This window comes from Artemia franciscana, chromosome 11 (assembly GCF_032884065.1).
Source record: "Artemia franciscana chromosome 11, ASM3288406v1, whole genome shotgun sequence".
In the NCBI taxonomy this organism is placed as follows: Eukaryota; Metazoa; Arthropoda; class Branchiopoda; order Anostraca; family Artemiidae; genus Artemia; species Artemia franciscana.
The window spans coordinates 25,863,918-25,889,893 of NC_088873.1; the positions used below are offsets into that span (position 1 = coordinate 25,863,918).

The following is a 25,976-nucleotide window of genomic DNA, read 5'->3' on the forward strand; positions in this document are numbered from 1 at the left end:
AAATACAAAAGGTTTATTACCTAATTTAGAAACATATTAAATTATGTGTAACAACACGCATAAGTCCCATTGAAATCGACTGACAGCAAATATAGAACCTAATTTAAGCTACCAAGTCCTTCCTTTTCTACAAAATTACATTTAAAAAGAAGATAAAGCCTGGAGGTCTTGTGCAGCTAAATGCCACTTCCTTATAGAGAATTGTAATTTTAGCTCGAGTTTTAATTGTTTGACATTTTTACTGATCGACTTTGATCTTCTAATTTTACGAATTTAAATAGTTTTGATAATTTACTGATTGACATTGACCTTTTTATGATTTTTTTTTGTTTTCTCCGACCATTCTTCGTTTGCTTTTTGCTTGTTGCATGTTTTCTTTATTATTTTGTTTATTGATGGTTTAATTTGGTCCATTCGGTCCATTTGGGCTTGTGATAGCTGTTTTTCACTAATAAATCTTATCTTATCTTAAATACCTCTTTAACATTGATTTCCACTAAAAACACAAAACGTAACTGAAAAGAATGACTCAGATTAGCCTTAAAATTGCTAGTTAAGGATCGTTTAGGTAAAGACTGTCAAAGCTAGTCAAAATTAATTGAAATTAAGGTTAGTTGAAGTTAGTAACTTAAAGTTTAATCACATGGTTAGATTTAGTCATAGTTAATAGTGTTTTTCACGAAATTGCACATTATAAAGTTTGCGCCACTCACTCGAGAATTTCAACTTTTTGACTTTACATCGATTTTTCAATGCAATTAACTGAATCAACCAGACACATAGCAGTGAAAACCATCTTATTAAGTATTTTTCCCCTTTTAATAAGTAAGGCTTAAATGAAAGTTTTTTTTGCTCAGATTTTCATTCTTTTACCAAATAAAATATCTAAAATTATACACCATTATTTATGTAGACACTTATTTGTTTGTGGTTTGTTTGAAATTTTTCACGACGTCTTCTGCTATTGGCTGAACTCTGCGGATTTAAATCTATATATATATATATATATATATATATATATATATATATATATATATATATATATATATAAATAAGTTTTTTGTGTGTTATGTCTGTTACACTATGTCTGTTATGCCAGACATATGACGTCTGAAAAATAAAGAAGAAAAAGAAAACAAACTAAAATGTAAAAACTGGGAATTGCATAAATATTTCGAAACATTTTGACAATAGATTAAAGTAATTCGAAAACCTTAAAACAGATACTTAATATTTTGAGGTTTATTACAGAATAGATAGATAGATAGAAGATATATTACATTTTCTCTATCACTCTATATTAATCATATATTCGATGATACAATCTATATATAATTTCATGAAAAGAATCTTCAGGACATATATATTCTGGGCTTCAGGTACGAATACTCATTTTTTCCTTGGGAAGGGAAGGGGTATATATAAGTGAAAGGTATTTTGGCAAAACATTTTAGATATCAGAAGGAATGGTTCGCCCACAGAGCCCCTGAATATGCACGCCTCTGACGTCAGACCACATGAATGCACTGTATTTTGGATTTTGCTTCATTCTGCGATTTCGCAAACTTCTAATAGCAAAATTAGTTCAAGCCGTTGAAAACAAGAATTCATGTCATGAAAATTAAACTAGAGATCGTCATGCACCATATTCATTGTTTTTTGTATATGAGCCGTTCACAGCTATAAAAATAAAGCCTGTATTTCGAATTTTTTCAGATTTACTGTCAAATTTCTATGTTTGGCAAGGTATTATTTTGAAAAGTTTTGTTGTAAGAAATTAGATAACATAAGATATTTAAATATGTGAAAACTATCCTCAAGACTTCTTACGGTCACAAGAAATTGTCTGTTTATTTCTTCTTTTATTTAGAAGTCAACCTGAAGAAGCCCATACGGAAATGAAGTCTCAGAACGTTCTTCATATGCTTGATGAAATGGGGTCTTTGGAATTGAGCAACGATTAGGCGGAATAATTTCAATGGAGACAAAGTAACTTTCTTGTTCAAGTATTCTTGATATTGTCTGAAATTTAAAAAGGAAAATATGCAGGAAGACCTAATGATAGTTAAACAAAATCTGTCCGAAAATCTCCTTATTCTAAAAGTCACCTCATTCTTCATTTGCATCAGCATTGAAGACTATCGAAAAAAATTAAATTAATATTGAAAAAAGCTTTTTCTAAAAGTTTTTAATAACTCTGGAAAAGGAGTACTCACCACCGGAATCCATATTCTCCATCCTGCTAAGCATACTTGTTTCAGTTTTCGCACTAGGGTAAGTTGTTGAGCTACTTATTTGCCTTTCTAATACTCTATGGTTACTACGTTTTGGAATTTCTGCATCACTGCCAGATGAACTTTGAAAAGCAGCTTGAACATCCGGCCCAAGACCAGCACGCACTAATAAAGAAAGTGTAGCCGGTTGTGGCCTTGGACATCCTCTTCGCTTTGATTCTCGATTGACAGAAGGCATTTCCAATTCTACAATAATCAGCATATAATCAGTAATAATCAGCATATCTTCAAAACAAAGGTTTTTATGGGTGGTGGTGGGGGGTAGGGGTAAACCCGATGAAAATTTAAACAATGCTGCTAAAAATTGGCGAACTATATTGAAAATACAAAGGCGCAGTTTTGATGCTGAGATATCCGCTGATGTTGGACCTGTTGCTTCTTAGTAGTGGATGTTGATTTAATTATTAATAAGATAAATGATTTTATTATAAGTAAAAACTATGAATGATTTCAAAAATTATATTAATAACGAGCCATATACTGGCGGATTTAGGTGCTCTTTGGAGCAGCCGAAGTTTTCGCCTTTCTTAAGACTTATTGAATAATAAGAAGGTTTTTTTTTTAGACTAAAGTAAAACAAAGACATTAAAAACTTAAAAATAAGAGAAATAATTATGTTTATTACGGTCTTTGCCTCCTCCCTACCCCCTCTCTTGGTCTTTATGTTTAAGTTTTATAGTACAACACTCAAAGTATTTATCATTTATGAGTGCAACTAACTTTTCAGCTGAAAGTGTTATTGTTTAAAGTAAACGAATATTAATCATCTCTTCTGTTCTCGAGATATTGTGGAAAGTACTTTCTATTCCATTCCGATTACCCTATTAATTGAGCGGTCAAAAACTAAATCTGGGACAAAAACTAAATTTATATTTCAGTAAGAGCAAAGCTCCTGATAGCACTTATCCTATCCTTAGAAATATTTTTGCGGCACTCATGTTGCCCTGCACCTTTCCACCTCATGTGCCGGTAAGCATATAAATGTAATAGTTGTATACACGGATTCTTTTTTTGCAATAAAAGAGGAGCTAATGAGCTATCACCCTGCAGCCCTTGTATTACAGATAAAAATATTCCCAATGATGACGATTTCAAACTAATTTCTACCCTACCCCTCCAAATTTACTTTTATAATTACCTAAAGGCTCACGTAGAGATATAAAATTTTGGCATAAAAATACACTTTCTTAAGCTTTTAACTACACTACCCTCCGCCTTCACAAAAATCCACTGGTCCTCCTCCATAATAGATGGTACGTAATTATCTATTCCTGTGGGCCTACACAGTTTTATCAAGCCTACAATGAATCAACGTAGTTAAACAAAGCTTTAAATTGTTGTTTATTTTGTATAGACTGCGTGCACCTTTACGAGCAAATGTGCAGCCATACATTCGCCCACCGCAATCAGATAGAAAAGGTTTCAGTAGATTTTAAAGGTTAGTCAAAAAAATAATGCTTAGTTTTAAAAAGTTAATTCTAATCTTAAAAATAGATCTTTTTTTGGGCAAAGTGAAAATTTGGCGACGTAGCTTTGCTTCTTATCCTTTTACAAGCTCTGCTAAAATATCAAACAATTGCAACAGATACAGCAATCCCCAAAGTTTTCAGATGTGGCTATAAACTTTGCACCATTTTGTTATAAAAACTTGAAAAATTTCTTACTGTTTTTTTTATAGGTACCATTAGCAGTATTACTAGTACATAATTTTAGAAGGTGAAACAGATGTAAGGAATTCCTGTATTTAACCTGCAATTTCACCAAAGGGCTGTTCAGTATCGTGTAGACAGTTTTCTTTGGTGGTTCTGAAAGTTTTTTTGGTTCAGACTGGTTCTTTTTTTTATTCTGAAATAGGTATTGATCAAGCAATCCGTAAACACATTCTAAGACCACACTGGCTATGCATGACGTACGAAAGTATTTTTTTTTTCAATAGAGTGCAAACAAGTTATGTTTTATTGGTTCTGAAAATGTCAAGTTTTTTCCAAAAAAATGAATCGATGTGAAGGATTATATTCTACTACTTTATTCAAAAGAATTCTGCAGCAAAGCACACACAATTATTGTTGAGACTTAAGGTGACAGTACTCCGTCAAATACGACATATAGAGACTGGATTAGATGCTCCAAACAATGATCGAAACTTGAGGAGAAACTGTTCTGACTCACCAAAGAAGCTAAAAGACAAGGAAATGAAGATATTACTTGATGTATGAAGCAAAGAAAAGAAAGGATATAATAAATAAAAAATAAATCAAATAGTTAAGAAAAACAAGGATCTTGTTTGCCAGTAGTAAACTATGAAAACGAAACCAATCAAATATTTCAAATCAAGTATTTTGAAGTCTCTACATGTCGTATTTGACAGAGAACCGTCACCTTAAGTCTCAACAATAATTTTGTGTGTTTTGCTGCATATTTCCTTTGAAAAAAGTAGTGCAATAGAATTTTCAATCGATTCATTTATTTGGAAAAAACTTGACATTTTTAGAGCCAATAAAAGATTAGAGTATTTACACTGTAATGAAAAAAAGATATACTGAAATTCAAGGTCATATTACACCCCTACAGATACCTCCTTACAAATGCGTTGTCATTCCATGCACGGCGTGCTGCTAATGCCACCTGTAAAAAACGCGAAAACTTATCCAAGATCCTTATATTAATGCCTTTAAGATATAGAAAACAATGAAGCTTGCAGCAAAGCCACTTTACAAATTCCAAACCCCATCTTTTGGTGCATTAGACAAGAGCCGAACGATTTTTTTACTCATACGTCTAAGTGTTTCACATTTTACTAATTAAGTAGATATAATAACAAGAATAACAAAGCTTGACCTGGTGAAACCATGTTTCCAGTTTCAGGTACTGTTTCTTCTTTATTTATATTTGAAATCGTCTTGAAAGATTTTCTGAAGTAGTTCTGGAAACTTGGGTCAAAAATCAGGTACATCACAAAAATTGCCATCCCCTAGAAAAAATAATGCATGAATTACGGATAAAATATTAGCAAATCATGTTCATCTTTTTTTAGATGTTCAAGCAAAATAACGTCTAGGTTCAAGTTTTTAACGTGGGAATATTTGTTTCCAGATTCTCTTAAGGTCTGCACAGCTTCAGTCTTATAAGATTATCCTGCAAGCCCTTTAGAGAAGGGACCAAGATTTTTTGGGGAAATATTCATTTATCTGCGCATTATTTTCGGTAGTTTCTAGGTAAGTCCTTTTGGTAGCCAAGTGCAGATGTATGCATCCCTTCCAATTGGATACTCCTGCTCTAAATGGTTGGGGAATTATAACTCGATCAGTTTTTGAAGATAGCAGCTTTAGCTGTATCAGTGGCAAATGTTGACAGACAGGCTGCTGATATTTATTAGAACATATTACATAAAGTAAAATGAAAAAGTGAAAAAATTATACATATAGTTAAAATACATAGATTAACAAATGTTTTCCTAATAGAAGTTTAGGGGCTTGGAAAGAATGAAGACCGAATACAGTCAAAATTGCTCTCAATAAACAAATAGCCTACAAAGTAGTGATTTTGCTTCCAATGCTTTAAATAATTTGTTATACTGACAAAAAGTGTCATAGATAACATCCAGGAGCAAAATGTGACCTGTAACCTGAAGTAGCGATGATTGTATTTTTTAAGTTTCCATTAGAAATATAAATTAGAAATTACTTCCGTTTAAAATTATTACAACCTCAACTACAAGAGCAGTTCTAGGCTTAATTTTTTCAGTGAATGTTTTTCACTGTCGTATTTGTTTCTTATAAAAAAAAGTTGAACGTATTTCCTTGAAAAATAATGGTATTTATTTCTTATTCATACACAAACGCTATATATTAAGAGTTATAGTTTAATTAGCTCATATTTCGTTTCCTTAATATAAATAAATAACTGAATATAAATTGTCAATATACCAGTTTTAAGAAAAATACTATGTAGTCAATTTCAAGGATTGGCCCCGGCACTCGCGAGATATGTCTTATCTCTTTAAAAGAGCAGTAATTGCACATTTAATTATAAATCTTTTCACAAAAATGTTTTCACATTTTTTTTCTCGAAAATTCGCGTCTTGGGATTTTCCGGCCTGAAAAAACGATCTAAGCACGTCACGAGTTTGATGAAACTCGTTAAGAGCCTAAATATTGGAAGATAAATTCATATGAGTGACGTTGTATTTATGAGTACATTTCAAGAGCACACTTACGTCATATTTGCATCAGTAGTGGTTTTATCGTTTCTAATTTCTATGATGCAGGCAAAATTAAACATGAAACATAGCTAAGCATAAAATACCAAGTGTAATGAGTCGTTTTAAAAACGTTTTTTTTCACCAATTTCATAATACCTATAGAACAGTGTGAATAATCTAGACAAGGAATAGAATGAATTAAAAATGAAAGTAAAAAACAAAGAAATATGCGGTTTAAAGATATGTCACTTCAAGAACAAAGAAATATGTGGTTAGAAGATAAGCGGCATCAAAATTGACGAACAAAGATATAGCCATTTAGAATACTAGCCATTTAATTACGAGTCAAAAATAAAAGTAAAGAACAAAGAAATCTGCGGTTAAAAGATATGCCATTGCAAGAAAAAAGGAATATATGCTTAGAAGAGACGCAGTAGCAAGAATTACAACCGACAGCGAGAATCAGAACGTGCCAAAATGGAGGGCTCCTCCATTTCCCCGAGGTAAGAGGAGCAAATAAAGGTATTTCTAGCCAAAAAATCTAATTAGGTCACAATTTCAAGGAATTGTTTTTGTTTCAGGGTGGTTGTTTTAAGACCTATGATGTCGCTATGACATTAAGAAGAACCTTACATTGTCTGTGGTTAGAAGTCAAGCGACAATGAGAATCAATATATACAAGCCTGCTGCGTAACCGTGCTGTGGCTCGGCCTAGAAATCGGCTACATAGTTGTTTTTTCTTAAAACTTGCATATTGACTTTTCTGGCCACAAACGATTTAAATAGGTCACAACTTTAAGAACGAATTTGTATTTTTCCCAAGGTGGTTGTATCGAACCATAGCATAAAGAAGACGCAGCGGTTTGAAGACAATCTACAATGAGAATCAATATATAGAAGCTTGCCACGTAGCTGTGCCGGGCTCCTAGCGTCCAGTCAGGAACAATAATTAAATACAGTATATATATATATATATATATATATATATATATATATATATATATATATATATATATATATATACATTTTCTTCTCTTCATAATTAAATTGCAATGTACAATGATCATTTCATATTATATAATTTTTCGTGAGATGCCTATGGATCTCGGTATGGATACAGACAGAAAAGAGTGATTTTGAATGATTTTTTCGTCGGGTTTTAGGAGGAAAGCTAATCATTCTAGCAATAATCAGTGGCACTCTTACAAACTGGCCTCCGTTACTGCATAGCGCTCGCAATACGAAGCACAAACAAAAGGTTGAGTCGCATTCATTGGTTATGAAAATGGCTGATGAATTTTAATTTCCAATCCAAAGTAAATCCATCTTGGTATCAGGTTTCCTAATTTAATTTTACTGTCTTTTGAAGGCAAGCTATTGAAGTTCTAGACATTGTTAAACAAATGTAGGTGACTACCTTAAATGGTTCAATTTGTTCTAGTTTCTTATTTCATTTTTTCTTTTTTTTTTATCAAAGTTGATTTAATTTTGGACGATTGATTTGTGTGAAAACATAAGTAAATTACAAAGAAGGGTAGCAAATACAGTTTAACCAATTTTTTTTTATCTCGGTCAGTTTAGATTGCCTAGAATATTTTTTTTTTATCTGAATATTTCTCAGAATATTGTCTGAATATTTGAATTTTTATCAGAATATTGTTTTAAGAAGTCGTATTGGAAAAGCCTGCTGATCAATCTGTATTGCAGTTTCAAAAATGGTTTATTTACCCATCCATTTTTTTTCTTTTAGAAAAAGATATTGTCATTTTTTTTTTAAATTCGCAACATCATTTGCTTTACCAAAAATAAGAGTTGTTGAAAAAAAACGAAAAAGTTCAATCCTATCGTTTCCCATAAAAGTACTCTAGAAAATTACATTTGAAGCAAAAATGCCCTTCTCTGACATTATTTTGATGATTTGTGTCCTTTATCCTGTTAAATGCCGATAAAGTTTAGTTGCTTACATCTGCGACTTCTGGATTTTTTAAATTCCAAGTTTGACAACCATTTTTTTTCCAGCTATATTTACTGCTGAACTTCTCGAGCCGTTAGAGTTTGTTCCGGGTGAATAGGTCTTTCTGTTCTAAAATTTAATCTTAGAAGTTGTGAATCAATTAAAAAAAGGATAAACTTTAAAGGAAAAAGGATAAGCTGGCTTCTGTCTGTGCTCCAAAAGTTTCAGTTGGGGAATGGGAAGATGCTACCAAGTTTAAAGCTCTAAGGGCAAAATTAAATAGTTGGTGATCTACAAAGAAGAAAACTTCTAACTGATTGAAAATTCTCGTCATGTTTGAAAATCCTTAGTAAGAATAGCTAAGACCAATACGGAAGAGGGACCGAACGCATTCACTAGGCAAAAAAAAATTGCTGATTTTTAAGAATAGTTCACGACTTGCCCACATTTTTTTAAATGCCAATTTGTACTATATTTTCAATATATCCAAGAGACAAGGTGAGTGGTATTGCCAGAGTTAGGGTTCTGACATTTGTATTTTTGAACAAAATTATCACTGTCTTTCTTCTTTTCATTTATACATTAAATGACAATAAATAACGGCTTCTTTGATCTGTCGCAGACTTCGAAAAAGACTTCGCAGTCTTAAAAAGGAATTTTGCAGACTTCGTTGTTTTATCATTGCAAAATGGTCCAGAGGTAACTTTACCGATGAAATAAGAAACAAGCCAATGTTTGAAACCTGTCTTTTTAATAGACAACATTGTATTGATTAACACAGGTACAGGCCTTTAGGGGTCTATGGGAACCTGTAAAATATGCACGGCTAAAGTTTAGCTGTACAAATTTTACAGGGTTGCCACAACATTTTCCTAAAATGGCTGTCGGAAAAAAGTGACCAGCTAGTTTAGAAGTTTTTAAGATGACTCTCGCTCTTCCGGATCCTTAAGAATTTTCTTAAATTAAATTACCTAATTTGAAATAAGTTAGATTTTCTTTAAAACATTATTTAACCAATTACAGAGCCTCAAATGGGTCTTTAGCTGAAAGTAGAAGTCTCTAAAAGTGTTAAGCAGGTTGGAATAAATCTTTGTGGAAATCCTGCAAATACATCAACTTATCATTAGGTAGAATATTGATGAGTCACACAAAGGCATGTATAAGGCTATGGGCTTTAGTACTTTTGTCCTAACTAAATTTTTATGTGGTTTATGCTTTTCTCCGTTATTTTCTTTTAGTAGTTTCTTGTTATCGTTTTAGTTTTATACCCTTTGGTTCCTGTCCATTTCTTGTAAATACTATCATTATAAATGAGGAATAATTGTGTGTTTTATTTTTTTCTCGAAAACAGCTCCATATTTTGTTGGTAAAATTTGTATCCTAGGATATCCTCGCCTAAAAAATGATCTGGATAGGTTAAAAGTTTGAGAAAATTCGTTATGAGCCTTAATTTTGGAAAAAAAAATATTTGAGTAGGTTCATTTTTATGTTCCAAAACCCTTAACTGAAAATTTACAAGAGCTCTCCGGTATACTTTTCCTCGCACCCTCTTAGTAAGTCTCATTAGTCCGTTGGAAGATTTTACTATGAACTCTTTCACATGGTCAGCCGACGCTGAGGTTCTCAAAATGATTTTTAAGATATCGAATGATCTTAAGAGGACAAAATTCATAGAATAAAAAATCATTGGATATTGCAATTTCAAATGATTATTCCTTGACGTACCTCCTCTCTCCTCCTGTTCGTAAGAATTTAACTTCACCAAGTATGGTTTAATACTCTCACTCTTTATAATAGAAACTTGAATTAACTCAATGTTTTATTTTAGCCAATTACACATGTATTTGCTGAATAAGGTGCAATAACTATTCTTTTGGTGAAGACGTAACCGTCCATAGTCCCTATATGTCCCTATATTAGATGTATAAATACACACCTAAGTGTGATAAAAATATAATACTTTAGAAACAAATTCGAGCTATATATTTTACATTAGGGGGGATGGGGGTTAAGTATAGCAGGTATGCATGCAAGGTGTGTTAGGTAGAATTATTCTGCATGTTATGAAGCAAGAATTGTTTTCTAACTTTAAACTGTCCGAAAATTTTACCCCATCCTTCTCTAATGTGCAAATATATATCCCAAATTATGTATTTTCCATCAATTCTGTCACCTGTTGTCTTGTCTCACACTAAGCTGAAAGAAACTAACGAAAGAAACCGGTTTCACAGTGAGTCAATGGATAAAGAACTTGAGGATTAGCGGTATAATGCATAAGTACCGATACACAATTATGATCCTATAAGAACCAATAGCTTATAATTCGATCATCAGCCGGAGTAGTTCAGATAGTAGCGCTTTAATCTTTGAATCAGAATGGCAAGGGATCTAATCCTAAATCAGGTATTTCTTTTCCTATTATAGTTTTGTTTCTTATATATGGTTATTTTTCTGCGAATTCACTTTTTTATGATTTTTTTTGCGAATTGTTAAATATTCCATACATTATTATTGGAACAAAATACGCCCCAGACCCCAACCTATTCCCACTTAGGTGTTGGAGAAGTGTAGGCATATAGTTCTGGAACCACTTGAAGCTGTATCGTGAAAGAAGGTAATTACTTATTATTATATTTATTTATTCACATCGTTTACTTTTTATACTATTTCATAGACATAATAAAAGTATTTGCAATGCATAAAGAGAGATCCTAGCACTAAAAACCTATTTCCTTTTTTTTCTGTGATATGTTTCTAGATGTCAGGTTACTTTCCAACTTTTTTTGTTTATTGTTATTCCACACCTTTTTTTGGTCTTTATCAGGGGGGAGGACGGAGAGATAATTAGTAAAATAATTTAGACGTTACCAACATTTTCCTTAGGTTGTGGAAGCCTAAAAAATCTCTTTAGAAAAAAGGTTACTCTTTCCTAACTGTCGAGGTTGACCACCTTCAAAAATCGTGTACATATGTAGCATGGATTTCTAGGCATTATTTGAAAAACGATCAGAAATTAAATAAAAAAAAGTTTTGGTACCTCCTTGTTATATACAACACACGTGAGAATTGAAGTTAGGTTAATTACAATTAAATATGCTAATCAAAATATAGCTACAATGTATTTCCCTACCGAGCTGAAACTAATTGTCTGGTATAAGGGCCATGAAAACCGGTTATTGTCTCATGTCCGCGACACAATTTCTCACGTGTGTTCTATGTAACAAGGAAATACCAAAGTTTTTTCAACTGAAAGTTGAGGGACTGCTACCCCCCCCCCTTTAAAAGCAAAAGAGATCATTGCAGTGTTGCTTCTACGTTAAATTTAAGTTAAAATGGACAAAAAGCCAACCGATTAAGGACACTTTTTATAGTATAAAAATAAAGCATTTTAGGGTTGTTGCTTGATTTTTCTTTTCGTTTAATTTGGTAACATTTCTGCACAATGGTTCAGTCCAATGATTGGCTCTCGTTTTGGTTCTGAAAAGGACGTGTCATGATTAGTTTGTAGACAAGTTCGATGTAAAATCATCTTGATGATTTCCCATATAACTATAGACTAGCTATAAAATTTTATCATAACTTTAAATTTTCTTTTATATGGAGAGAAATTAAAGGGTCTCCAAAGTTCGAATTATGGCTTATTCGATCTTCATTTCAACTTTAAAACTATCTTTATTAACTACTAATTACAAAAACTATAAATACACACAACCGCCCTGGGGAAGGCTCAAAGAGCCTGATGTTGGACGGCTGCAATTCTCTGATTCTCAGCCTAATTTAATAGGAAAAAAAAAACAAAAAAAAACAGAAACTAAAAAAAACGGAAACTAAAGAAGGACAAAACACTCTCACTCAATTACTCCTTAATACCAGAATATAAATAAATAAATGCTAACAATAATTAAAAAAAAAGAAGAAAAGAAAAAAAAGAATTATCTCCCCACTTCCAATAAATGTTTTTTTTAAATTTACTTTAAACAACCCAATATGTTCCGCCTCCTTAATGCCAGCTGGGATATCATTCCAAATAGCCGGAGCTAAATACCTAATTCCGAAAGCTGCACGTGATGTGTCTCGGTACTCAACAATAAAATTATCTGCCTTTCTAGTCTCATACCCATGGAGTGAACGATTTACTCGAAAAAAACTGGTAAAAACTGGAGGACATACATCATTGCAACATCGATACGCAAAAACAGCAGCTTGATAATCTCGAATCTGACCAATGTTAAGCACTCGTAATTTCTTAAAACATGACGCGGTATCATACACATTTTCTACATAATTACCAAGAAGACGTACTGTTTTATTTTGTAGGATCTGTACTCTTTTAAAATTTGCATAGAAATTACTAGATCAAAGGACACAACCATAAGAAATATAAGGCGCAACAATGGTGTGGTATAATAATAAAAGAACTGGTAATGGTAAAACATGCTTTAATCGACGCAAAATTCCCAAACCTCTAGCAACTTTAGCTGCAACAAGATCACTATGGTTCTTCCAAGATAGATTACAATCAAGCTGGAACCCCAAATAACGCACTTCATGCAGTTGTGACAGAGGCCTGCCGTTAAAAAATATCTTTTTATCAACACATGGAGGCTTACCAACTCTCCTATAAATCATAAAATTAGTTTTATTAACTAGTATTGAGTAATACTCAAGCGTAGTTCTTACAATTTAAGATTGTTTATTACTCACTATTGGTATTATCACTATTGGTATTAGTGGTAATATTTCTGTATGCTGTTAAATGACTTTGCGGTTATTAAAAAAGTATTTGTTTTATGCTAAGATATTTCAATTGTATACTGAAAGTTACTGATATCGCAGCTGGTGTAAGACTACGAAAAGCTTTATAGATTAATTTGTTTTTGTCAGGCTAAGTACTCATTTCAACTAACAAATCAACATTCTTGTTTTTTAAAACTAGGTTTTTGTGTTTTCAGTAAAGCGCTAGTTTTCTATAATCCTGCAAACATAGGGAAATATAATTAATTGGTTTATTTGTACTAGCTTTATTAATATATGTTAGATAGACTGTAAAGCAATAATTTTTGTTCGTTTTTGTCTCAACTTCGCTCTTTACTTCCCTGAATTTTTTAATTAATTAGATAAAAGATGGGATTCAAGACTCAAAGCCAATGGGGGTTCCAGACCCAGATTATCTGGTGTGAATTTGTTCTTAACTAAAAACATAACTTTCCTTACAACCAATTATTACTAAATTATTAAAGCTGTCGTATTTTCCGAAAATTTGGAAAAATAAAAATAAGATAAGAAATAAAAAATAATAGTGACCCTGCTTTAAATCATCTGCTTAGTTTACTTTTACATTTCAATAAAATATATGGCTTTGCAAGTAAAAAGAATGCAACTACTGCTGAAAATGCTTGGGTTTCATCCTTTCAAATTGCATTCTGTGGTGGAAAAGCACAATGATAACATTATTACCACGGTAGAAGAAAACGTGCAGACAAAAATCTTCAAATTATACATATTTTTTTACACAGAAGGTGCGTTTAATGCTGCCTGGCGCCCAGGGCGTTAAAAAGATTTGAGGTAAAATCTCGTTTCAGCGGACGTCTTACTCTAATCTACACTTACTTTACAAATGGTGTTACGTACAGCTATTCATACAGTCCTACAGTCTCTTACAAAATGCCCGAATCCCTGTTAGGCCCTGCTTAGACATGTCGATTGATAGATTCACTCAAAATAGACAATATTTTGAAAATAGACAATAAAATTGATAGACCAAGATTTCCTGTTGTTTTAAGTTCAGTTGCACTATATCAGAACTTCCATGCCTCTTCGCACCTATGACGCCGCTAACAAGCCTTGGAATATGAGCAACTTCATATTCAGCATCCATCTTGATATCGTATGTTCAGTCGTAATAGCTCTGGCGCGTGAATTGTCTTTGCGTAAAATTGCACCAAATTTATTTTATTTGGGGGTCAAGGGTGTACGAGGTGTTGCTGTGAGGAATCAAAATTCTATTTAGAAATAAATATTGGTGCTTGCGAAAAAGTAGTGCTCTGCGTAATGATACATCCATATCGTGTTTAAAAACAAAATAAAAAGATGGCGGACGCTGTTACGTAGTAGTAGTTACTTTCTTGTAACTAAACTACACCTATAACCTTTGTTTATATTGAGTGGATTTCAATAAATTTATCCAAAAATAATATTTTTGATTGATTATCCAGAATACTCAGAGATGTGTAAAAATCGAGCAATCCCATATTGTCATTTTGTAATCTACCGAGTTTCAATAAAATCACTAGTGACTGGATCAAATAATCATTATGGTTCTGCTGAACCAAGTTTGTTTTTCTCAGACAGATTATGCTCTTCAAAATTCAAATTTATTTAATCGACGGAACTTTAAGTCTTACGTGGCAATATATCAGGAGCAATTTCGGATTTAGGAAACGATTTTAATCAGACAAAAACAGAAAAAAACTTACCATGAAAAAACAGGACGTAGCAAATAGGAAACAAATAAAAGTGTTTGTGATTCCCAGCCAAAGAAGACGACATGCCATGAAAATGATATTGGCAGTGAACAATGTGAAAACACTGCGGGACTCCCTTTTACTGAAAAATAGATAATTACAACAGGAATCAACCTATATATCAAAAACTTACACACATTTTGTTTTCTCCTGTGCAAGTCACTAAAATAATTTTATTTTAGCAGCTAAAAATTATGTGAATTACAAATTTCGTGGTGGTGTAGTCGAAATTATATATAACTTTGCTGTGCCACGGCTGGTGTTACGTTAGTTTTGGTTTTAGTGCGTTTTGACACAAATTTTAACAATTAGGCTAACTTCTGGCCCGTGGAAATTTTTTTATTTTCGTGCTAAATTTAACACGTGCTTGTCGTGAATTATTTTGAAACCAGCTATTATAGCTTGTTGGTTTTGTTTTTCTGAGTTTTATTGGAGTTTTTTTTTTATTTGTTTATTTACCGAATTGAACTGAAAATTGTATTGTTCATGACGAATAATGAATGAACGTTTTGTTGTTCAACAGTTTGTGATAAAAAGTTGAACAATTCACCACATTGATCTTGTGCTAGAGCATTTATTCTTGAAGCACTGAGATAAAAAGAAATTCAAACTTTAGTATAAAGAGTGGATAAAACTATAGGTTAAATTAAAGATTCAGCATCGCTCTATATTTTTATTTGAAAAAAAAATTCTTTAATTTTCAACTCTTTTTCATCGAATAATTTTACATTGGAATGCCGTTTTTAAACCACTCGCTGTTTGCGCAGAAGGTTAACGTTTTCGTCAAAACGCTTCTATTTTTGGAATCAACAGTTTCCATTATGATAGAAGAAGAATAAAAGAAGATCGATCATCATCTTAGTACCTATATTGTGCAATTAATCCGAATAGATTCCCCCAATTAATAGATGTTGGACGTAGATCCCCCTCCTGTATTAAAGTTGAATCTTAAAGTAAACTTTTTCAAACTGAGGTTCAAGGTGCTCCTCCTCAGGCAAAAACAAAATACGCTGACTGCCACCGTTCCCTCTACAGCTGCTGTTTGGCTACGTGAATAAGTATAGACATTGGTTTCCTACTTGTATTATTGCCCAGGTTCGTCTGAAAGTCTGTAAACATTAAGTGACGTCATTACTTAAGTGACCCTAGGAATGACGCATGTACGGATGATAGATAGATTTGTCTATTAACAAATGAACTGACATCATTCTTATACAATCCTACTAAGAGCTTAAGTTAGATCTGCCTCTCACTTAATCGTACTATCTGTCTTGGCTTTTTCTACAATTAGCCATGGTTAAAACTGCAAGGGCCAACCGCGACGGCAGAAGGCTTGCAACCCGTCATGTAGCTGCTCGTGCAATTTTCTCTTATCTGAGTCCGTGAAAAAAACTGATTTTTTTTGTATACGTAATACGAAGCGCATTAGCGCTGCATAAGTAAAGAGTGATATGGCTTCAGGTCATTATTATTTTTTTCGTAGAAAAAAGTTTTTCGTAGGTCGTAGAAACTGTAGAAACTTTGAAAGGGCTCATTCGATTGGAAATTGAAAATTCTAGTGCACTTTTTAAGAGTAGAAAGTGATTGGAAGGCAACCAGCCCTCCTCTACCACCCTTTAGAGGTAACCTTGCATCCAATCCACGACAAAAATCCAATCAACATTTTGAGAAAGTCATTTTGCTTACAAGGGTCGGAAAGTCCAGGAATTGAATCTCCAGGGATGAATGACCCCCGCAGACCTTGGGACAAGGGGTGTAAATTATGTAAATTGACCGTTAAAAATTAATGTTAAGATGACTAAGTCACTAAGGCTAAGAATAAGTGAAGATGAAAAGGTGACGTTGGGTAACGGAAAGACTCATCAGGTGGGCAGCTTCACTTACCTTGGTAGTATTATTAGTAAAGACGGTGGTATTAGTGAAGATGTTAAAAGTAGAATAGCTAAGGCTCAGGGTGTTTTTTCACGTTTGAAAAAACGTTTTGAAGAATAGAAAGATAAGTCTGCAAACCAAGATTAGAATATTGGAAGCTACAGTGATGACAGTGGTCGAATATGGCTCTGAAGCATGGTCGCTCCGAAAAGTGGACGAAACTTGACTAGATGTTTTCCATAGAAATTGCCTACGGATTGTTCTGGGTACCCGGCTGACTGACTGTATTTCAAACAGTAGGTTTTTACGAAAAATGTGTTTCAATCCTGCCTTCTAAGGCTACAATGAAAGAAACGTTGAGATGGCTAGGTCACGTTCTGCAGATGAAAGATGACAGATTGCCGAAAATTGTCCTTTTTGGCCAACCGTCTGGAACTACACGGAAAGCAGGTCGTCCTCGTCTGGGTCGGGAGGATGTCATAAATAAAGATTTAAAGGAAATGGGAACTTCCTGGGAGGGTGTAAAGAGGAGGCCTTGAATAGATTAGATTGGAGAAGGAGCGTGCGTAGCTGTGTTGACGTCAGGTGGCTTGGTATTGCACTGATATATTAGTAGTAGTAGGAGTTAGTAGTTCATATACAATGTAGGTATTATTGTAGGAAAGGGGGAGTATGATTCATTCTGGGTGCCCAAAAAGGCCAAAAATATCCAAGCGGAACTTCTATAAAATGTTGAGGGGGGCAATGAACTAGATCAAAAAACACTACACGCATCAATGTTGTCAAAAGAGCGTATCTGCAACATCTTAGGAACGGCTAAGTGAATTGAGCTGAAACTTTATGACAAAGATGAAATAAATCATAAAATACTGCAACCAGGTTGTTAAAACGTCCGTTCTGCAAAATCTCAGGAACGATTGAGGGTATAAAGCTGAAACTTCCAGGGAATGCTGAGAGTTGTGTTGAATTAAACCAAAAGATACTTTGTGCGTCCAAGTTGTGACAAGGACGTGCCTGCACTATATATGAAGCGTTATGGGTATTATGTTGGAATTTTACAAGGCATGGCGAGAGGGGATGCTGAACTAAATCAAAAGACACTGTGTGCAGCCGTATTGTCAAAAGGGTATGTCTGCAATACCTCAGTAACAGCTAAGGACATTAAGTTGAAATTTCCAGGGAATGTTGAGGAAGGAGAATTTTTGAATTTGAGGGAATTTAGTTGAACTAAATCAAAAGACACTATGTGTATTCAGATTATTAAAAGTGGTGGACTAGTAAAATCTCAGGGACGGCTAAGGGTATGAAGTTTAAACCTTCAGGAAATGCTGAGGGGTATGTTGAATTAAATCAAAAGATTCTTGTGTGCCCAGTTTGTCAATATCTCATGAACCTTTAAGTATACTATGCTGAAACTCTGTAAGGCATGTTGAGAGGAGATGATGAACTAAATCAAAAGACACTATGCGCATCCAGGTAGTCAAAAGGGCATATCTTCAGACTTTTCAAGAAAACTAAGGGCATTAAGTTCATTCAGGAAATGTTGATGAAGGAGGGGATTGATGAAGCGAATCAAAAGACACTATGTGCTTGCAGGTTGTTAAAAGAGCGTATGTGTAAATGATTCTTTACAAGACTAATCAATCCAAAGAAATTGAAAGGCTATAAAACCGTTTTATCTGGACTGGTAGTTAATTTGTTGAATTTGATTTCACTTGTCCAAATTTGTCGCAAAAGTATCACATAATTGAGGGTTCTCGTCTTATTCTTGCTATCCCTTTGCTGGTAATAGATTTATGTAATCTCATCAGATATTTAAAAAGAAGAAAATATTTTTTCACTCTTCACATAAATAATCTGTTCAGGGGAAATGGTAATATATATACCATGTTTATCATGTTGCCTTGAACTTCTGCTTCCTAGCTTCATTCCAGATTTTTTTAATATTTCAATCCAAATTCCAGTAAAATCTAACGATTACATAGAAATGAAATTAAGTCAATCCTTTGAAATTTGCAAAGATGGCTTTGTTTTTCTGATTTTCTTTCTTCTTCTGTGATTTGTCTTTATTCAAACATTATGTCGCTATTTGAATTAATAAATCTAACCAAAAGAGTTTGTTATCTGACTTATTTATACCTACTACCCATTGCATTTCTTGAAGATAAAGATACATGTACTTTGAAATAACTTAATTATTATTCTACACAACCTTTGCATTTTCCAAGAGATAATAGAATTTATTGCCTAATTTCTCTGAGAAGGCAGCGAGAAGTAAACAACCTTTAATTAAAAGAAGGAGAAAATTGTTAAAAAATTATTACCAGGCTATACTTTTATAAGTTTGATTCTGAATAACTCTAGAACCACTACATAGAAAATTTATGAATGCTGCATCATCCTGTTCTTAATTTTAAAATTAGAGAGCAAGAAAAATAAGAAAGCAACACAAGATAGAGGCTTTATATTTAGGTAGGACGACATACAAGTAGATATAAAGTCATTGATGATGTTTAGATCAAAAGCACAATATGAGTAAAAAGTAATACAATTTTACCCAACAAGAGTTAGTATTTACACACATATTTACTATACGAACTGTTTTTGCTCTATTTGCAATCCATTTATTCGCATCATCTATTTGCAAAATTTTTAGGCTGAACATTTCTATCTTATTGAATAAGCAATACTTGCATATATTTATGTACATTTTCTCCTGAAAACAGCACTATGTCTTTTTCTGAAAGTTGATATACTAACATTTCCTGTATGAAAAAACGATCTAGATTGGTCAATGTTTTGGTAAAATTCGTTTCCCCCTCTCAGCCTCCTTATTATAATTTTCATAAATTGTCTGCTAACTGAAATTAGCGACCCAGCCACCAGAGCCAAATGGTCCAAGTTGACAGTTGTTTCTGGGATTTACAAGAGTGAGTAAATAGCAATTATGTCATTACTATCTTTAAGCGTTCTGACCTGGTTTAATTGAAGAGGTACATCGTGAATTTGTATGCAAGAGGAGTCACACTCCAACAGGTCAAGAGAATTAAAAATAAACATGGCTTAAGAACAAAAAGAACAACTAGAGGCACAACAATTAATCACAACCTCAGTGAAAATTGCAAAATTCCTGCCTGAGTTTGAGGGGGATACATTCGCTCATCAACTTAATATTGGCGTTGCCCAATTTCTAAAAAGGACAAAACAAATCTAAAAACTTTAATTAGCAAGTTACTTTTGAGATTAAGAGGACAAGCGTTGATATTCCTAAGGCAGATTGAAAATATAGTAGGCAAAGAGGACGATTCCCCAATAAACTCAGTAGAAAAGCTTCAGAAAGCATTTCAAAGAGGATTCATTGTCCTCAGTTCAGTTCAGTGAATAAATTAAAACAAAGGGTGGTCACTTTTGAATAAACCAGAAGATAAGGGAATATTTGCGTAAAGTAAGTGTTTACAACAATTTTTGTCGGTCCCGCTAGAGTGTACCTATGAACAACTTGTGCTTATAGACCGATTTATGCATTGAAGTGTTGTACCTTACTAAAGTCAAGAGTGCTATATCAGTCTTTTCCTTGAGTAATTACCTTAATAAAATTCGTATATATTGCCTTGGCTTTGTTTGTGCTATTTGATCTCAGGACTAGTTCTCGTGACCTTTATCGCTCCCAAGGAATTAGCATATTTGGTACATCCCTATTAAAGACAAAATGGTACCTGAGTAGCATTATACTGTCCGTGTAAGTTTCGGCGGCTATGGCTCAGTAAGCGCGCTTTTTTTTACAGTACAGACGTGCATGGGCACCAAGGAATTAAGGTTGACACTTCTTTTGACAATATCTATTCCAGGCAACTGTAACATTAGCAATCTTTTTTTTGTTCCAAAAAAGATCTAGATAGGTTGCGACTTTGGGAACATCTAAGCATCATATTTTACGTTTACATTAGTTGCCAACTCTGCTAAGGGCATGACCAAAAAGAGATACCGAGCAAAATAAAGGAGTTAAAAAAATACTTATTCTCTTGCTCGGAATTTATCCCTTATTGAAATATATAAGAGCTGTTCGAGATTTTCCCCCAAAGCATTAAAACAAAGCTGCGTTATAAAATACGGTTTTATTTTCGAGTTCAATCTTATCCAACTTCGAAACACTTATTCAAACTTTTTACCAGCGATTTTAGTGTTAAAATGAGACATTTTAACGTTTAAAAAATCAGTATCATTTTAACATATCTCCTGGCGTGATAAAAAGTGCTTGCCGGGAAGAATTTAGCTTCAAGTTTGGATACAAATAATTATTTTATAGTAATACTTTCATTTATACGATTTAGTCACTACCAAAAAATTTTGCGATCGGACAACGGTGAATAACAGACTTTTCGTGTTTCAGCCAGTCCCAAATATTGATGCAATGACCTTTCCTCCCGAAGAACCAACTTTCTCTTTTTCATCGGATTTCTGCCGGCTCTTATCAATTCCTTTTACGTTTCTTTAACCATTTTTGCACAGAAGTGGATACAATTTTATTTAAACTTACAACACCTATTATTGCGAATTAAAAGTGCCATGTAAAGTTGAGGGGTTTTGAATTGTAGCAATTTTCAGGTGGACTATTATAATATTTGGCACATATATTGTTCATTGTGTACTCTATATTATTATTGCTATAAAATATAGCGAACTTTCTATTGAGATGTTCGCAACAATTACTGTTGCACATCTTCCCTTGTTGATAATAATAATAAAAAAATCAGAATTTTTACTTACATATCTAACATTTTATCACTTTGTAATTGAATACTTTTGATTGTACAATACAAATAGGCAAGGATGCCACTCCCAGCTGTTATCCATAGAATTGCAGTAAGGCAACTGACAGCAAAAAGTGGACTCCATGCTGACCAAAACGGCGCTGTGCTGCTTGCCAACCAAACTGATATGTATATACAGATAGCCACAATAGATGCTCCTGAAAGACATTACAAGCAATGAATAAATGGAAATGGTGCGATGTAATACTTTTCACCCACCTTTGGTCGCAGACAGGGGTTATTTCCGTAGATAAAAGATCCGCCTTAAGGTTTTATGTGTCGTTAGAGTACAACCCAGATGCTTATTCCTTCCACAGAAGCAAAATGGGAAGCTAGTTCATAAAATTTCGGTGTTTGACCGGGAAAATTAAAATATGCAGGTTGTATGACGAAAGAGGCGAGAGATAGCAGTACTTTTGTTGTACATTTTTTTTTGAACATTCGTACGCTGCGAGAGATATACAGTAAAAATAAGGCGCTAAAATTTTATCTGTCTAAAAAGCGGCAAAAGATGCTAAATTAGCCTTCTAAATGGCAACATTAAAGAAAAATATATAGAAAAAAATGAAAAAGTTTGCGAATAATACGAAGGGAAGGAAGATTTACCTTCCAATGAAGAGTTAGAGGCAATACTAAAAGGATTAAAATTACTGAAAAATATGAATAAAATTTTTGAAAAAGAGAGATGTCTAGCAATTTTAGGAAAACCTTAAATAAACCAAGAAAGGTGATAAGAGTGAGTGTGGTAATTATGCCGGAGCCACCTTGGTTTTGTAGGAAGCGAATTTCTTAGTTTGATGACAATTTTTAGACTTTGAGGTGCCGTGGATAAAGTTTTAAGAGAATAACAGTGTCGTGAGGATGCAGAAAGGATGAAACGACTAAATTTTTACTCTTAGGTTAATAGTTAAGAAGTGCCTGAGTTATCAGGCCTCTTAAGTTCTCAGTTTTATAGATTATGAACAAGCGTTTGGCTCAGCAGATGGAAGAGCTTTAATCAAGACCCTACCCTTAATTGGCCTTAGAATGTGAAGCGTAATATTAATGAAATATATACAGGGTTTCCCAATGGGTAAATTGTGCATAAGTATACACATTTTTATTTTATAAATTCAATGCTGCTTTCATGAATGAATAAGGATACAAAGACTTTATTTGAAGTACTTTTCGCTTTGAAGTACCATTTTTCTAACCTTTCTTTTAGAAAATCTGGTACCTTTATTTTTCATCTCCGAGCTGCAAGAAAAAAATTTAGTGCGCATATAAGCCCCCGGTGGTTATCAAAACAGATAGATGCTTATATTTCTACAAGCGCTGTAATCTATGTTGTCAATTTGACCAATTCGCCAATTTATCTTAAACTTTTGGTCGTAAATTCAATTCACAAATTTAAGAGTCAGTTTGAGCCTCGCAATAAATGGTGCAAAAAGAGTCATAAGACATCTTAAGACTTTCTTAAGACTTTTGACAGTTTAGACAATCTGGGTATTGTGTATCCAATAGCTAAGTTTTACGTTTTATCTTCTTATTGTTTTCTTCCGGATATTTTCTCTTTTCTTACACTCTCTCCAATACCTAAATAATGTTTAGGTTCATTTGTGATTGTACCTCTCAAGAGGATGACATGAACGAGGTTGGAAGTCTTCTTAAGACTATCTTAAGAAGTTTATCCCTACTTTACGGAGAACAGATCCCACCTCGTCTTAATAATTAGATCTATGAGAATTTTACGTATTTATCAATTTATTTTCATTACATAGCGCTATGGGGGAAAATTAAGATTTATCTAAATGAGCAAGTCGTTTTCATTCTTAAAGTGAGACACCAACATGAAAAAGAAAGCTATGGAGCTTCACATAATAAATAAATTGAGATCTAATGCTTTAAAGCCAGGAGTGTCATGGCTATAAAAAGGAACGAACAAAAAGAAAAAAAAAACTCACAAACATTTAACATTATTTCTAACACTAACTACCGCCCCATCCCCTATAAAAGTCGATCTCTAAATGTCATTCCCAAGACAATACATTCTTCTATCTTTTTTTATTGTTCCATAGCCTTTTGGTCCCATTACCGAAACGAGGCACATAGTTGACTCCACGTTAAAAAAAAATACGTTCTTTTCTTGAAGTTTTCTTCCAACAACGCAAGATTTTCAACAATTATAAATTTTTCATTTTTCAGGTTGTCATTTAAACATATTTGAATTTGACAGATTCCTATATACATGCTAAACGAAAAAACAACAACAAAAAACAAGTTGTTTTATAGAAACAGCATTAAAAATAAAAAGAATATTAATAATTACGTATATGGGGGGGGGGGCTTTTTCAATACCTCGCTTTTCATGCTAACGTCTTTTGGTACTTTTAAGAAAGCTTCTTACTGTTCTAGTTAAACGGCCCTTGTCCTTGAGAGGTCATTCTTAAAAAAAAATTTGGGCAAACATTCAAACTTTATGTAAGAAGAGAGGTGTTGCACATGCAAGGCGACTCATCAATTGACCTAACTTTTTAAAATTCATAAGGAAAATTGACAAAAATAGTAAGCCATTCTGATCATGTTTTTGATCGTTTTTGTAAGGAGCGACCCGGCTCAATAGTAACCGAAACTCTAAAAAATGAAATTTTGATACCAATAGTTACATCAAAAGAATTGGATTTTAATGCTGATTTTACATATATACGTTTCATTACGATTAGTTTTACCCATCAAAAGTTATGAGCCTGAGAAAATTTGCTTCATTTTCGAAAATAGGGAAAAACAATAAAATGTCATAACAATAAAGGTCATTTTTATTGTTTTATTGTGACAGAAATAAAGGTCATACAATCTTAACGAGAATCACACCATCAGATTCAGCGTATCAGAGAACCTCATTGTAGAGGTTTCAAGCACCTATCTATAAAAATGTGGAATTTCACATTTTTTGCCAGAATACAGATCACGGATGCGTGTTTATTTGTTTTTTTGTGTTTTTTTGTGTTTTTTTCCCAGGGGTGACTGTATCGACCCAGTGGTCCTAGAATCTTGCGAGAGGGCTCATTTTAACGGAAATGAAAGTTTTAGTGCCCTTTTTAGGTGACAGAAAAATTGGAGGGCAACTAGACCCCCTCCCACGCCAATTATTTTTCCAAAGTCGAAAAACCTTATAACTATTTCTATTTATATTTCTTACTTTCAACTGAAAGTAAGGAGAATCATTAAAATTTAAAACGAACAGAAATTATTACGCATATGATGGGCTCACCTCCTCCTAATACCCCGCTCTTTAAGCTAAAGTATTTTTAGTGATTTCAACTATTTATTCTACGGCTTTTATGATTCAGGGGTCATTCTTAAGAATTTGGGACAAAATTTAAGCTTTAATGGAAAATGCGAGGTACTGACGAGGGGGTGAACCCCCTCATATACGTAATAAAAACATAAGAATACAGAAGTTCGTTACGTAAGCTAATTTGTAAGTTACGTATATCTTTTACTAATAGATACATTCGTAAAAAATTTAAAGTTCTAGCTGCCTTTTTAAGTAACCAAAAAATCGGAGGGCAACTAGGCCTCCTCCCCGCTCCTTTTTTTTCTCAAAATCATTCGATCAAAACTAAGAGAAAGCCATTTAGCCAAAAAATAAATATACAAATTTCGTTTTAATTATTCATCTGCGGAGAGCCAAAATCAAATTCAAAAACGTTCAGAAATTAAATAAAAAAATGTTTTTAACGGAAAGTAAGGGGTAGCATTAAAACTTAAAACGAACAGAAATTACTTCGTATATCAAAGGGGCTGCTTCCTCATCAACGTGCCGCTCTTTACGCTAAAGTTTTTTACTATTTTAAAAAAAAGAGAAAGAGAAAGAGTCAAACTTTAGCGTAAAGAGCGGGCCGTTGATTAGGAAGCAGCCCCTTTCATATACGAAGTAATTTCTGTTCGTTTTAAGTTTTAATGCCGCTCCTTACTTTCCGTTAAAAAACTATTTTTTATTTAATACGTCACAAGCACTTACACTGCTCATAGGACAAATTTCTTAACATTGAGTTAACACAGGATATATTTTTTATATCCTTTATTTTATATCCTTATATTTTAATAAATATATTTTTTAAGAGACTGCCCGGTTGCTTATAACCAGTCCCATTTTTTTGATTTGTTCAACTCGAGTTTGTATTGTCGCTTTCATACAAAATCGCAAAATAACAGTTGGAAAATTCCAAAGTTTTTACTTTTTTCCCACTAAAAGCCGAGTTTCTTCCTGTAAAATAGTTTTCGACATTGTAAACTATCGACAAAAGATATTTCTTACTCATCTCATATGCTAGCTAA

General features: G+C 33.3%; 1 protein-coding gene across 11 annotated transcripts in view; it reads right to left on the bottom strand.

The window, feature by feature from the left end:
* Window positions 1-25,976, bottom strand: part of LOC136033020 (uncharacterized) — a 408,980-nt gene that overhangs the window by 4,026 nt on the left and 378,978 nt on the right. For 10 of the 11 annotated variants that reach the window (XM_065713569.1, XM_065713568.1, XM_065713566.1 and 7 more), the window contains 4 exons: window positions 21,613-21,814; window positions 14,926-15,055; window positions 5,133-5,265; window positions 2,217-2,480 (listed from right to left, as the gene is read on the bottom strand). In XM_065713569.1, coding sequence (XP_065569641.1) covers window positions 2,217-2,480; window positions 5,133-5,265; window positions 14,926-15,055; window positions 21,613-21,814 — 729 coding nt within the window. Of the gene's footprint in view, window positions 1-2,216; window positions 2,481-5,132; window positions 5,266-7,499; window positions 11,927-14,925; window positions 15,056-21,612; window positions 21,815-25,976 lie in introns of those variants that run through there. The other variant, XM_065713570.1, reaches the window with a different exon arrangement.